The sequence below is a fragment of the Haliotis rufescens genome, unplaced genomic scaffold (assembly GCF_023055435.1).
Source record: "Haliotis rufescens isolate VD_foot unplaced genomic scaffold, xgHalRufe1.0.p SCAF_14, whole genome shotgun sequence".
Lineage (NCBI taxonomy): Eukaryota > Metazoa > Mollusca > Gastropoda > Lepetellida > Haliotidae > Haliotis > Haliotis rufescens.
In genome coordinates, this window is record NW_025963824.1 from 2,551,813 (window position 1) to 2,568,985 (window position 17,173).

The window sequence follows — 17,173 nt, forward strand, 5'->3', positions numbered from 1 at the left end:
AGTATAGATTTTGAAAATAAGCAATACTAAACATACAACACCGTGCCATGTACTGCAGACCCACACCTTCAAACTAACACGGGGCTGATGACAGAGACACAAACACCGGGGGCGATATTCTTCGCCGGCTCACCTCTAGACGCAGACACAATTGTTTTCGCCCAGATTGGACTCAATTGTCATTATATGTGGCAGACATGTCCTGCAAGTGCGGGACCCTATTGATTTAAACTGACAGCAAACGTTGCGTTTATTACGGCAGGTCGATGTCCACTCACGACCAGTTCGAGGAGTATTTTCAACTCGACCCTGCTGACTATAAGACAGTGTTTCGAAGAATGACAAGCTCGTTGCAACCTTTGAACAATTTTCGCCGTTCTGATACTGCTTTAGAATTACGTTTCCGCCCGATTCACAAAGATCATCAGGTTTCCCCATCAGGTTTCCCCATCAGGTTTCCACATCGTACCGTAAAAGATTTCCGAACATTAGCAGACGACGTGATTGCCACGTGACCATCACGCACATCACATGACTGAATTTGGTAAGGATACGTAGGTTTTTAAATGAACGACGGCGCAACATTTTTCACACGTCATTGAAAGACATAAGTGCAAGATGTGAAGATGCATGCATACCAATATCGCCACCCGTTGTATATGTGGACGACAGCCGTGGAACACAGTTTGCCTGTTGACTACGGTAAAGGGATACTTAGACAATGGCGCTATAGAGACTGTACGTTTCCTTGTAATACGTCACAAGTCTATGGAACTTACAACTATGCATACCAAAAGACTGTTACTTACCCTGCCTGCAGTTACAACATCTCAAAACGCATGAAATGAGATGAAAGTCAAAGACAGTACTTACATTTGACAGCCACAAGTGCTGTCGTTAATGAAATACAGCTCTTTGATCAAGCCCAAGTTAAACTATGACGCCATTTTAAAAACGATCACAACTGATATTGGGCCTTGTCTACCCATGGAAATTATGTAGGATACTCAAATACACTTTAACAGGTGGCTCGAAGAAATTAACTGTTGACAAATTTAACCGCAATTTTAGGCACTGAGTTCCACTAGAAGACATAAATTTGTCCCTCAACCTAAACTATATGTGTGCATCGAATACAGGACAATAGCATTTACAAACCCAAAACGATTGTACGCGTGTTTTTGCAGGTGAACAATTTACTTTCCTTTGTATGTGTTTGTGACGAGTGCCATCGGTTGGGCAGGATACGCTCAACTTTTTGCGAACACCTCGTATCATCACGTGAATCGTGATTCATAACCACAAGCCCATGATGTAGTCGGAATTGTGCAATCGACCCTGCTTATAGCAGAGATTGCTTATGAATATTGAAAGGCTTTTGTCGCTTTCATTGCGATGAATGAACTGGCCGTTGTTTAAACAGATTTGATTGCAAATGATTAATTTCTTCTCTCCCAATTATTGTTCACGTTAATATTATTTGTTTACATATAAATGCATTTAATCTTTCCACACAAATGTTCACATAAAGTACAGCCATAGATATAATGCATGAAATACAACCAACTAACCCTTGCACAGATAATTTAAACGTGACGTGACATTTATTTTACGAACAGCATCATTTAATCAGAATTTTTAGTTTTAATCAAACATTTTATGCACAATCATGAGGTATTTGCTTGAAACATGTAGTAGGTTTCAATATGGACCTTAGCATGTAATCTGAAACGATACAACGTCGCTAAGGCCGCTTTCCATTAAACTGTCAGCAATGACGTTCCTGTAATGTGTACATAATACAATCATGAAAATCACTGAGTCATTTTCAATTCATTATTATTCCTTGTGATATTTGAATGTATTGATGCAATCTCGTTAATTTCAAGCCTGTCTGACATCCGTCTAGATAGAAAAAAACATTTGACGATTCGACCTTACTTCCCTAATTTTAAGAACAATTATTTTTTACTTTCTAGACATTAATTAACAAATTTAATGTAAACATATATAAATGTATTAGGAAGACTTACAGTATATCACACCACATTGTATTAATCTTAGAATGGTGGCTGGATGGATATTAAGGTTTTCGGCTTAGCTGGTGTAGTGTCACTAGAGGTTGATCTCCACAAGCAGCCTAGCGCCAAACTATGCCATGCTCCCGACACGTCACAGTGACGTCATAGTTTGCACCTTCTCGGTCGCTGTGTCGCCGGTCAGGGCATTTCATGACTGTTAGTGAGGCGTGTCGCTTGTGTTAGGACGAAATCGGTTTGGTAAGTTTATCAGTTTATACTTTAATAATCCTTTAGGAACATAGATGGACGAATTATTACATGTAGATAGAGTGATGTTCGACAGTATGAATGAATGAGTTGTTTGCTTCACAATGTTTTGGGGATCAACAAATGTCTGGATGTAAACATTTCAACATGGCGTTTCAACCGATAGGAATATATGCCTGTAGGTGTCAACCTTTGAACTGATAGCAATTGAAAACGAGCAAACGAAATGAGACTGTTCTAATTCGGGCCAGTCAAGTGTTGGATGTATTGTTCGTTCATATTTTTTAAAAAGTTGTTCTGAATCATAGAATAGCTGAAATTCCCTCTGGTAGTCGCCATTTCAGTCTTTGTCACCATGTACGTCTATTTCCATTATGTTTGTAAGCCTTATTCATTTTAAACCAAACACAGTAAAAACATGAAGTACTGTTGTGTCGGCAACAGTGTTTGCCTCAGATAGTAAGCTGAGCTGTTATGATTGCCATACTGTCGGCAACACTCGGTATGTTTAAATTATGGCAGTGCTACAAATAGTTTGCCTGATCCGGATTTAGGCCTACAACTGTGTTGTACACGCGCTGAATCAAGTAGACCTGTTGCTCGTTGTTACATCACTGACATATTAATCTGTATCATGTCGTATGTTTAGGTTTGATTATTAAAGGAATTAACGAAAATAACAAACATGGTATACCCCGACACACCAAACGATATATAGGCCTATATATCTGCGTAAAATAATCACTTTAATTAGATCTACATAATCAGACTTCATACAGGCTTGAAAAGGCCTTGAATGTGAAGGTCACTCTTGAAAAGCCTTGGTTTTTAGTTTATGTATTGAAAAGCCTTGAATGTCACCAGCACAGCTTGGAAAGCGTTGAATTTGTACCTTTTGACATTAACTTGTATAATAACAAACAATTTGGCAGTGTGTCATTTCTTTTTCCAAAAGATGTTAAAATACGCGTTTGGCTGGCACGTTGCTGACAGGTGTCGTCATGGTTAAGCTGCAAAATCTGATTAAATATCCTCGTAATCAGCATGGTAACTCGACAATTCTCTTTAAGTGAGTGGAACAACAAATAATTTTACCATAGGTCGCCACAACACTCTACATGTAGTACTGTTATTCCAGTGTTATTTTAGAGTTTCTGCAACAACTGTCAGATGCAATATGGACAAAGAGAAGCCACTTTTCTATGTGTGTAAAATATCCATTATCGAAATAAAATTAAAAATAGACGTTAAAATTCATAAAAAAAAATCTCCATAAAACACTGGTGGGAGCCATATTTTTCTGGTTAAAATATAATCCGGTGTGCATTGGGTCCCACAGACAACAACTACCCAGGTACTATTTGAATACACAGGAATAACAAAGAAGGCAGTGAAACTCAGAACGCAATGTTCAGTATTTGACCTGCATGTACCATCAAGGTTTGCTATTGATATTATGCTGCAACGAAATAACCATGTGATAACAATTCCACCCACGATTAATGAATTCAAACTAAATACTAATCATTCCATCAATTGAAATTATGAGAAGAAACATTTAGATAGCTGATGTTAAAACTCAGTGTGAGAAATTGGCACTGATTCTATAGTCCTTGCCAAACTGCCTTTATTAAGGGTTTTGCTACATGTTATCAGTGTAAGGATCTTTGGACTAAACCAGTTAGTTTCTAGGCCTATAGCTGTTTCAAACATTACGGGGTTTACCAATATAACGAATTACAAATTATGTTTTTCCTTTTAGTTTTAGATTTGATTTTACTTTGAGTGAAGTGACAGTAATGTTTAATGTATGTTGCATGTTTGGGTCCCAAAATTGAATAACAATAACAGTGCACAGCTTAATACACTTAGATTCAAAGTTTAGAAATTGGACTCGGAAGTGTGTTTTTTTTCTTAAAAGACACGCAACGCAGATGAGCAACAATCTAAATCTAAATCTGATTGAAGGGATTTGTCAGTCACTAAACTAGGTGTAGTTTTACCTCTGATATAACAAATGTATTGTAATCTAATTCTTCCGTGAATATCTTAAAAGGCAACACATTTGTGCAAAACGCAAATGTCTGTGGCAAGTATTTCTGAACAGCATATTCTTTGTTTCAGCCTCGACTGAACCGAGTAATATCCCGAGCCAGAGCGAGAGCGTTTCACATTACCAACTGACGACACAAGAGTCTGATCAACATGGTAGGTGGGAGAAGCCAGCATGTGGTAGATACTGTCACTGTCCGACTTTGTGCAGGTGTGGCCACATCATCACGTAACAAATTAGCCGGAAACCCCACAACCCTGCATATAAACAGTCTCTTCAATTAACAGGTTGATAAATTCAATCCAATATTATCTTCTTAATTTCAAACAAGTCGCCAATTGCACTCATAGTTCTACCATAAAACTCAATCCAATAAACGTGTATAGACACGCAGCGTCGATGAACAACAATCCCAATTTGTCGAATGGCAATAACGTGTCTGCCGACAGTATATATAATGCCTATGTGATGTATATAGATTTCTGAACATCATATTCTGTGTTTCAGCCTCCAGTGACCAGAGTCGAGTGACATCGAGTCCGAGCGAAAGAGTTTGGCGGCACCCAGCGAAGAACCAAGCAGGTGGTAGTTCACTCCTCAAACCTTCATTCAAACAGTTTCTACGATTAACCCGTCATATAGCTGGAATATTGCTGAGTACGGCGTAAAACAACAAACAGGCTGACATAAACCAGTTCAGTCCATCAAACGTTAACACTCGCCAGCCACACAGAATAATGTTACAACTACTGGATGTGACAGAAAGATTTTAAACATTGACCACATAATCCTTGATTACATGAACCAGCTGTCGTCCTTCCCCTTGATCCTTGTGTTGTCAGCCATGTTGGAAGTGGTTGATGTCGTACCGTGTCAAGTGTCACCACGTTGAGGTGTGAACCATGTAGATGTATGACGAGGGTGTCTGGAAGTGTACAGAGTTTACTTTGTGTTACAGCGACTCCATCACCAGCAGGCTGCAAGGACCTCCATGTCGCCAGCTGGGCCGGGAACCTGGAGGAGGTGAAGCGGATCCTGTCTCAGGGCGTGGACGTCGACTGTAGGTGGGGATGGAGGCAGACACCGGTGATGATTGCAGCATGGTGGGGACAGAGAGACGTGGTGGAGCTCCTGGTGAGTGAAGGGGCCGATGTGTCACTGGTGGACGGGTACGGTCGCAACACCCTTCACTACGCCTGTATGAGAGGAGACATGGAGACGGTGAAGTTTGTGCTGTCTCTGCACGTGGTGGACATCGACGCCAGGGACAACGACGGGCGGACGGCGGCCGACCTGGCGAGACTCGGGGGACGTACGCGACTGTTGGATCTCCTCGTGTCCCGCGGCGCTCAGTGACGTCAGTGTCGTGTTTGTGTGGACGGTGGGGGGAGACCTGACAGTGACGTGGTGTGCCGTTCACGTCGTCGTGTGTACATATGTCTTTATTTACGTGAAACTGTTTGTTGTTTTGAGAGATGAATAAAACTTGTAAAAACTTTATCAGACATTTTGTCATTTGTTGTGTTTGGAACTTCGCATCATCAGGTTAACTGAGTGTAAATAGAGATGATGTGTGATTGGTATGTAAGCACCGCACCTCGTGATATACTCATGCATGTCGTTATATATTTCTGTGTTAGTTTTACGCCATAAGTTTGTAATTAATCGTGAAAAACACACAAAAACCTGTTTGTTTACATCTCGCTGCACTCGGTGACGTCAGACCCAGACGAGGTTCGCCCAGCTGACGAGGTTCGCCCAGCTGACGTGGCGCCAAATGTACAATGACAGTGACGTCACACTGTCGATGACGTCACGGCATTCCGGCTTAGGTCTTAACACTAAAGCTGCCGGCTGTTTTCTCTGCTAAATACGATATCGGTAATTCACAGGGCAGCACAATGCTGGCTTCACGACATATGCAAGTACAGCACAGGCCTCATGTTGGCGATATAGATTAACAAATGGAGATATGTTGCATATTATTGCTGCTGAAATTTAAAAAGAAATATTTCTGATTGTCGAGATATTTATTTTCTCGCTCACGTTTCACCATTTCAATCAAGCTACTTCCCAGCGCGTGACACCTTCTTTACACTCTCGTCTTACGACTGACCAGATTCCCCAGATGAGTTCAGAGCTATAGATAGGGTTTGGGTTATTTGTTGTTTTTCACCCAGGGGCAGGATGCCAGAGGGATATATATGTCTCTCCTTTTCAAACCTCACTTGGAAGTCGAATAAAATTCAAAATACATCAGCCACGCAGAAACACTTCACAGTTTTGTATACTGTGAACTTTCTGCCATATAAGATAGTGTTTACAAAATTACGTTTCACATGTACCGGTAATGAAACGCCTGTAACATTACACGTATTTCAAACTCAGCTGTGATACATACATCCTTGAATTCCTCATACATTTTAGAATCAAATGACACATGGTCTCTGTCACCAATACAAAGTGGCGAGATCAAATCAAACAAATTAGGTTAGGTGTGAAAACACCGCTGTGCTCGAAACACTGCACTGGTTCGAAATGTAAACAAAGCAAAATACATATTTTACAGCGTAGCGTTTCCCCCTATTTTGAGCTATCCATTCGTCTATTCGTTCAGGATATGCATCTGAAGAGAATCATAGGAAGAATTAGGGAATTAAAAATTTATACATCGCTATGATTTGATATTTTCAACAGAAATTGTCAAAGCTACCGTCCAGTGTGACGCCATGACTGACGCAATATCACGCACAATGACAACGGTATTTATCGGAATTTCTGACTATTTCCGTTGGTTTCAATGAAAATATAACAACAAATAACAGTAAACAGATTGTCAGAATGTTTCTGATTACTTACAGGTCACATGTATGTATATACGATCCGTGAATCAACGAAAGCCACCTCGTACAATCCCGCGTACTGTTGTAAGTGAACACGTCAATTTGTAAAAGTCAGTCACCAGTAGTGATGTCATAAGTCAACATTGTTGTACATATTTGGTAATTTCTTAAGGGGAAGGCCCTTGAATGAAAGCACACACGATCATTGTATCCTGTTGTTTACAGTTTCAAGTGTGATGTAGTATATAGTAGTATATGGTATCATACGTAAATATAGGCCACAACATGTATGAATGAACCTTCGATAATCTCGTGTTTGTTTGAACATTGTTTACATAAGGAATTGATTAGTTTATAGTGTCGACTACGATATTTCTTTCCTTTGGACAAGTGTTACAAGGTGAAATGTAAATGTAACTGCAACATGTACGTATTTGTGGGGAGTGTAATGGTCAATATTATAAATTCATATAAACAATTTCAATGAATAGCCGTTTCATTTTATTTTAAAATTAAAACTGAATATATTAATTTAACCAAATGGATAATAATTTTCGTTAAATATACGCACACATTTCCCGGAAAATTGTCTTGGTCTTGGAATTGTTTTTTTAGGTCCTTAGATATGCATAACAGTGATATCTCACGATTCACAGGTGCGCGTTGTCACAAACGTTTGACGAATAATTTCTCTCGTTTTGCATTATATAATCTCAAGGTTCATCTTTTTCTAAATATTGTGATCACAGGACATTAAACTGTTTACTTTATTTCTCCGAGAAGTGTAAAAAGTAATTAGAGGAGCTATATATATCAATCAAAAAACCAGTGTCGTCTTTCTCCGACGTTGTCAAAGACATAAAACCAGCCATGACGTCAAATAGAATGGTGTCATTGTTTTAGTATTTCATTACATTTGATCACAAGGCTAGTGCTCCATTAATAATGGTGCAACATAAGCTAAATTACACTTGCACAGTCAGAAGAAAGTTGTAATCTAAGGACTAATTTACAGCTTAGATAGGGCCATTCATTTCGCTATTGATTCTTTTTTTATGAAGTACATTTTCTTCATTTCTTACGGTAATATAAGGGAGTATACAGTTTGGTTACTCGTAAATAAAATGAAAATATACTGTCCCTACCCACAGCTAATTCTCACCAGGTGACCTGAGTTTAAATAAACTGGAACTAAGCATAGCTGAGTTATGCCCACTTTTCTTTTTACGTGTGTAACCTCTCTGCCGCCTTTTGACGTCATAGAGAAAAAGCAGTTTTCGTCATTTACGGCAGGCTACTTTTTGCATTGAATGTATGTCCTTATACATACGCATATAACTCTTTTGATATATATTTATGTCGTTCAGATATTAGGCAGAATTTTGTTCGCTCACAGTTTCTGTAAAGCTGCTAAATAAAACAAAAAACGTTGCACAGTACTTTTACCATTGTTAGATAAAAAGCGGCGAAATTTCCTGAATAATTGTTCGGACAACATTTAGCAGAATCTTTTGTTGAAACCGGCGTAATATCTGCAGTTAAATTAACACCATCAGATAGGAAATATAATCCTCTGTGTAATCTTATAGCCGGAGGTAAATCCAGTCCCGCATGAGCGCAATTGTCGCACAACCTTCACTTTTCCGATCTTAGGAAAATGTGCGTCAGACAAGAAAACTCGGCATCCAGCGGGTAATGTTGATTGCGTATCCACAAGTTTTAAGATACAATATGTATAACGTATTCTGACGAGGCACGATGTGCTTTTCATTTGGCATCTATCAGTTTGTCGAAAAAGCTTTTCCGAATGTAACGGACGTTAAGTGAATTTGGCGATCGGCTGATACACAATCATGTTATCTTACAGTTGTAAGATATGCAATCGTTTTATCTAATAGTTATGAGCATAAATTTTACTTAAAGAGCATATTTATGGTTTTTGTTGCGTATTTGATACGCTAGAATTTGAATTGTCTGCGTATTTAAGTTTATTTAATGCGTGTTTACGCAAATACACAGCTCATCTCGAGCTCTGGAATTTACCTTTTTCTTTGTTTAATCAGATTGGATCGAGATTGCAAACAAACATAAAATCACTATCGCGCTAAGCTTGCGTGGCGTACCAACATTGGAACCACTTTTATAAAATCACCCAACTTCCCCCTTACATTCCTACTGTACCAATTACATGATAGTTGATTCGAAGTAGAATTCAAATTGACGAGGCAATAATAATTAGCTGGGGTAAGTGTATATTCGGCGTCACGGAAGTTATCACTTGTTTATAAACAAAATGGTCAATCGGTTGCCTATCTCATTAAGATCAGATCTTAGTTTTCACCTGATGTATAACAGTTACAGAACATACACATCCACTACTGGTGCACATCCTTGTTATTCCCTGTCAGTCTCAACACCTGATGTATAACAGCTACAGAACATACATATCCACTACTGGTGCACATCCTTGTTATTCCCTGTCAGTCTCAATACCTGCTGTATAACAGCTACAGAACATCCACATCCACTACTGGTGCACATCCTTGTTATTCCCTGTCAGTCTCAGCACCTGATGTAAAACAGCTACAGAACATCCACTACTAGTGCACATCCATGTTATTCCCTGTCAGTCTCCACACCTGATGTATAACAGCTACAGAACATACACATCCACTACTGGTGCACATCCTTGTTATTCCCTGTCAGTCTCAACACCTGGTGTATAACAGCTACAGAACATACACATCCACTACTGGTGCACATCCTTGTTATTCCCTGTCAGTCTCAACACCTGATGTATAACAGCTACATAACATACACATCCACTACTGGTGCACATCCTTGTTATTCCCTGTCAGTCTCAACACCTGATGTATAACAGCTGCAGAACATACACATCCACTACTGGTGCACATCCTTGTTATTCCCTGTCAGTCTCAGCACCTGGTGTATAACAGCTACAGAACATACACATCCACTACTGGTGCACATCCTTGTTATTCCCTGTCAGTCTCAATACCTGATGTATAACAGCTACACAACATACACATCCACTACTGGTGCACATCCTTGTTATTCCCTGTCAGTCTCAATACCTGATGTATAACAGCTACAGAACATACACATCCACTACTGGTGCACATCCTTGTTATTCCCTGTCAGTCTCAATACCTGATGTATAACAGCTACAGAACATACACATCCACTACTGGTGCACATCCGTGTTATTCCCTGTCAGTCTCAATACCTGATGTATAACAGCTACAGAACATACACATCCACTACTGGTGCACATCCGTGTTATTCCCTGTCAGTCTCAATACCTGATGTATAACAGCTACAGAACATACACATTCACTACTAGTGCACATCCTTGTTATTCCCTGTCAGTCTCAATACCTGATGTATAACAGCTACAGAACATCCACATCCACTACTGGTGCACATCCTTGTTCTTCCCTGTCAGTCTCAGCACCTGATGTAAAACAGCTACAGAACATCCACTACTAGTGCACATCCATGTTATTCCCTGTCAGTCTCCACACCTGATGTATAACAGCTACAGAACATACACATCCACTACTGGTGCACATCCTTGTTATTCCCTGTCAGTCTCAACACCTGATGTATAACAGCTGCAGAACATACACATCCACTACTGGTGCACAACCTTGTTATTCCCTGTCAGTCTCAACACCTGATGTATAACAGCTACAGAACATACACATCCACTACTGGTGCACATCCTTGTTATTCCCTGTCAGTCTCCACACCTGATGTATAACAGCTACAGAACATACACATCCACTACTGGTGCACATCCTTGTTATTCCCTGTCAGTCTCAACACCTGATGTATAACAGCTACAGAACATACACATCCACTACTGGTGCACATCCTTGTTATTCCCTGTCAGTCTCAACACCTGATGTATAACAGCTACAGAACATACACATCCACTACTGGTGCACATCCTTGTTATTCCCTGTCAGTCTCAACACCTGATGTATAACAGCTGCACAACATACACATCAACTACTGGTGCACATCCTTGTTATTTCCTGTCAGTCTCAACACCTGATGTATAACAGCTGCACAACATACACATCCACTACTGGTGCACATCCTTGTTATTCCCTGTCAGTCTCAGCACCTGATGTATAACAGATACAGAACATACACATCCACTACTGGTGCACATCCTTGTTATTCCCTGTCAGTCTCAACACCTGATGTATAACAGCTACAGAACATACACATCCACTACTGGTGCACCTCCTTGTTATTCCGTCAGGCTCAACACATGATGTATAACAGCTGCACAACATACACATCCACTACTGGTGCACATCCTTGTTATTTCCTGTCAGTCTCAACACCTGATGTATAACATCTACAGAACATACACATCCACTACTGGTGCACATCCTTCTTATTTCCTGTCAGTCTCAGCACCTGATGTATAACAGCTACAGAACATACACATCCACTACTGGTGCACATCCTTGTTATCCCCGGCCAGTCTCAACACCTGATGTATAACAGCTGCAGAACATACACATCCACTACTGGTGCACATCCTTGTTATTCCCTGTCAGTCTCAACACCTGATGTATAACAGCTGCAGAACATACACATCCACTACTGGTGCACATCCTTGTTATTCCCTGTCAGTCTCAACACCTGATGTATAACAGCTGCAGAACATACACATCCACTACTGGTGCACATCCTTGTTATCCCCTGTCAGTCTCCACACCTGATGTATAACAGCTGCAGAACATACACATCCACTACTGGTGCACATCCTTGTTATTCCCTGTCAGTCTCAGCACCTGGTGTATAACAGCTACAGAACATACACATCCACTACTGGTGCACATCCTTGTTATTCCCTGTCAGTCTCAACACCTGATGTATAACAGCTACACAACATACACATCCACTACTGGTGCACATCCTTGTTATCCCCTGTCAGTCTCAGCACCTGATGTATAACAGCTACAGAACATACATATCCACTACTGGTGCACATCCTTGTTATTCCCTGTCAGTCTCAATACCTGATGTATAACAGCTACAGAACATACACATCCACTACTGGTGCACATGATGGTTATTCCCTGTCAGTCTCATCACCTGATGTATAACAGCTACAGAACATACACATCCACTACTAGTGCACATCCGTGTTATTCCCTGTCAGTCTCAATACCTGATGTATAACAGCTACAGAACATACACATCCACTACTGGTGCACATCCTTGTTATTCCCTGTCAGTCTCAACACCTGATGTATAACAGCTACAGAACATACACATCCACTACTGGTGCACATCCTTGTTATTCCCTGTCAGTCTCAGCACCTGATGTAAAACAGCTACAGAACATACACATCCACTACTAGTGCACATCCATGTTATTCCCTGTCAGTCTCCACACCTGATGTATAACAGCTACAGAACATACACATCCACTACTGGTGCACATCCTTGTTATTCCCTGTCAGTCTCAACACCTGTTGTATAACAGCTGCACAACATACACATCCACTACTGGTGCACAACCTTGTTATTCCCTGTCAGTCTCAACACCTGATGTATAACAGCTACAGAACATACACATCCACTACTGGTGCACATCCTTGTTATTCCCTGTCAGTCTCCACACCTGATGTATAACAGCTACAGAACATACACATCCACTACTGGTGCACATCCTTGTTATTCCCTGTCAGTCTCAGCACCTGGTGTATAACAGCTACAGAACATACACATCCACTACTGGTGCACATCCTTGTTATTCCCTGTCAGTCTCAGCACCTGGTGTATAACAGCTACAGAACATACACATCCACTACTGGTGCACATCCTTGTTATTCCCTGTCAGTCTCAGCACCTGGTGTATAACAGCTACAGAACATACACATCCACTACTGGTGCACATCCTTGTTATTCCCTGTCAGTCTCAGCACCTGGTGTATAACAGCTACAGAACATACACATCCACTACTGGTGCACATCCTTGTTATTCCCTGTCAGTCTCAACACCTGTTGTATAACAGCTGCACAACATACACATCCACTACTGGTGCACAACCTTGTTATTCCCTGTCAGTCTCAACACCTGATGTATAACAGCTACAGAACATACACATCCACTACTGGTGCACATCCTTGTTATTCCCTGTCAGTCTCCACACCTGATGTATAACAGCTACAGAACATACACATCCACTACTGGTGCACATCCTTGTTATTCCCTGTCAGTCTCAGCACCTGGTGTATAACAGCTACAGAACATACACATCCACTACTGGTGCACATCCTTGTTATTCCCTGTCAGTCTCAGCACCTGGTGTATAACAGCTACAGAACATACACATCCACTACTGGTGCACATCCTTGTTATTCCCTGTCAGTCTCAGCACCTGGTGTATAACAGCTACAGAACATACACATCCACTACTGGTGCACATCCTTGTTATTCCCTGTCAGTCTCAGCACCTGGTGTATAACAGCTACAGAACATACACATCCACTACTGGTGCACATCCTTGTTATTCCCTGTCAGTCTCAGCACCTGGTGTATAACAGCTACAGAACATACACATCCACTACTGGTGCACATCCTTGTTATTCCCTGTCAGTCTCAGCACCTGATGTATAACAGATACAGAACATACACATCCACTACTGGTGCACATCCTTGTTATTCCCTGTCAGTCTCAACACCTGATGTATAACAGCTACAGAACATACACATCCACTACTGGTGCACCTCCTTGTTATTCCGTCAGGCTCAACACATGATGTATAACAGCTGCACAACATACACATCCACTACTGGTGCACATCCTTGTTATTTCCTGTCAGTCTCAACACCTGATGTATAACATCTACAGAACATACACATCCACTACTGGTGCACATCCTTCTTATTTCCTGTCAGTCTCAGCACCTGATGTATAACAGCTACAGAACATACACATCCACTACTGGTGCACATCCTTGTTATCCCCGGCCAGTCTCAACACCTGATGTATAACAGCTGCAGAACATACACATCCACTACTGGTGCACATCCTTGTTATTCCCTGTCAGTCTCAACACCTGATGTATAACAGCTGCAGAACATACACATCCACTACTGGTGCACATCCTTGTTATTCCCTGTCAGTCTCAACACCTGATGTATAACAGCTGCAGAACATACACATCCACTACTGGTGCACATCCTTGTTATCCCCTGTCAGTCTCCACACCTGATGTATAACAGCTGCAGAACATACACATCCACTACTGGTGCACATCCTTGTTATTCCCTGTCAGTCTCAGCACCTGGTGTATAACAGCTACAGAACATACACATCCACTACTGGTGCACATCCTTGTTATTCCCTGTCAGTCTCAACACCTGATGTATAACAGCTACACAACATACACATCCACTACTGGTGCACATCCTTGTTATCCCCTGTCAGTCTCAGCACCTGATGTATAACAGCTACAGAACATACATATCCACTACTGGTGCACATCCTTGTTATTCCCTGTCAGTCTCAATACCTGATGTATAACAGCTACAGAACATACACATCCACTACTGGTGCACATGATGGTTATTCCCTGTCAGTCTCATCACCTGATGTATAACAGCTACAGAACATACACATCCACTACTAGTGCACATCCGTGTTATTCCCTGTCAGTCTCAATACCTGATGTATAACAGCTACAGAACATACACATCCACTACTGGTGCACATCCTTGTTATTCCCTGTCAGTCTCAACACCTGATGTATAACAGCTACAGAACATCCACATCCACTACTGGTGCACATCCTTGTTATTCCCTGTCAGTCTCAGCACCTGATGTAAAACAGCTACAGAACATACACATCCACTACTAGTGCACATCCTTGTTATTCCCTGTCAGTCTCCACACCTGATGTATAACAGCTACAGAACATACACATCCACTACTGGTGCACATCCTTGTTATTCCCTGTCAGTCTCAACACCTGATGTATAACAGCTGCAGAACATACACATCCACTACTGGTGCACAACCTTGTTATTCCCTGTCAGTCTCAACACCTGATGTATAACAGCTACAGAACATACACATCCACTACTGGTGCACATCCTTGTTATTCCCTGTCAGTCTCCACACCTGATGTATAACAGCTACAGAACATACACATCCACTACTGGTGCACATCCTTGTTATTCCCTGTCAGTCTCAGCACCTGGTGTATAACAGCTACAGAACATACACATCCACTACTGGTGCACATCCTTGTTATTCCCTGTCAGTCTCAGCACCTGGTGTATAACAGCTACAGAACATACACATCCACTACTGGTGCACATCCTTGTTATTCCCTGTCAGTCTCAGCACCTGGTGTATAACAGCTACAGAACATACACATCCACTACTGGTGCACATCCTTGTTATTCCCTGTCAGTCTCAGCACCTGGTGTATAACAGCTACAGAACATACACATCCACTACTGGTGCACATCCTTGTTATTCCCTGTCAGTCTCAGCACCTGGTGTATAACAGCTACAGAACATACACATCCACTACTGGTGCACATCCTTGTTATTCCCTGTCAGTCTCAACACCTGATGTATAACAGCTGCACAACATACACATCCACTACTGGTGCACATCCTTGTTATTTCCTGTCAGTTTCAACACCTGATGTATAACAGCTACAGAACATACACATCCACTACTGGTGCACATCCTTGTTATTCCCGGCCAGTCTCCACACCTGATGTATAACAGCCAGTCAGAACATGTACCATATTCTATTTGCATGTGTATCTGGTGATATTCTGTTCAAAAGAAAGTAATAACTGATTACATACATTACTTGACAGATGGACAGACGGGGGATAATTAATAAAATAAACATGTAGATTCCTTATGATTTTCTGTATTACAAAGGTTTCACTGACTGGCTCTCTTTTAAATGCAATGTCTGGATGTGAGTGAGTGAGTGAGTGAGTGAGTGAGTGGGTGAGTGGGTGAGTGGGTGGGTGGGTGGGTGGGTGAGTGAGTGAGTGAGTGAGTGAGTTGCCCCTGGCTGTGATACAGAACATTTCGGAATGTCTCCCATAATGCTGCTCCAGGAAACCCTGAGTGTGTAAATATAGGTTATCAGGCGAGTGTGTGGTGTGGATGGTAAATATCCTGCATTAGGAATAAACATTGTATTTAGCGAGCCTTGGCGAGCTAAATACATAGTGTTTATTCCTAATACAGGATATTTACCATCCCCAAAGACACAAGCGTGATAACCTCTTTATCACATAATGTCATTCTTTAATTCTGTGCTTTAAAATCGCGTTCCCTCTCTCACAAACATTACCGAAACATTGCGAGTTTTCCTGGAATGCGCGCATTAATATTTATTACGTCACAGGGTAAGTGATGTTTCAGTCGGACAGTGACAGTAGCCAATTTAGTTCCAACTCAAATCTGTTTCTTATACAGTGGCGAAGCAACATATATGCAAAACAACAGTTGTTTTTAAATGCCTTTCGCGGCAATCCATCGGTCTGTCCGCTAGAGTAACTGCCCTTTGTCAAAGGGAAGCTACTCTAACCCTAGTCTATGAGACATCACGTCAACAGTCAGACATTGTTGACAGTCGGTCTGTCCTGTTATAACGTTAAGAAGTGTAGTCAGATGTACACACAGCGACAAAATGAAACAAGGTAACAATTCAATCATATTTGGGCCAAATCCAACTACTTTAATTTGTGGAGGTTTCAAGCCGCAGAGGTCTACAAGCACAGATATGGCTACTGATCCGCTTGGCTAGGCCTCGTGCCCTCGCAAAATAGTTTCGAAATTTATATCTCCAAAGTTGCCAAAAATGCCTTAGCTACGTCACAGTAAGACACTGAATTTCAGTATATTAGACTGTTCTTTTGATAATGATAGCAATTATCCTTGTAGTTTATCCAGAT

General features: G+C 41.2%; 1 protein-coding gene across 1 annotated transcript in view; it reads left to right on the forward strand.

Annotated features, from left to right (window-relative positions):
• LOC124120995 (golgin IMH1-like) overlaps positions 1–5,841 on the forward strand; it is an 87,591-nt gene extending 81,750 nt beyond the window's left edge. Inside the window, exons 21-23 of the mRNA XM_048395631.1 lie at positions 4,413–4,496; positions 4,849–4,923; positions 5,300–5,841. Coding sequence (XP_048251588.1) covers positions 4,413–4,496; positions 4,849–4,923; positions 5,300–5,697 — 557 coding nt within the window. The 3' untranslated portion in view covers positions 5,698–5,841. The remainder of the gene's footprint in view (positions 1–4,412; positions 4,497–4,848; positions 4,924–5,299) is intronic.
• The last annotated feature ends 11,332 nt before the right edge of the window (positions 5,842–17,173 follow it).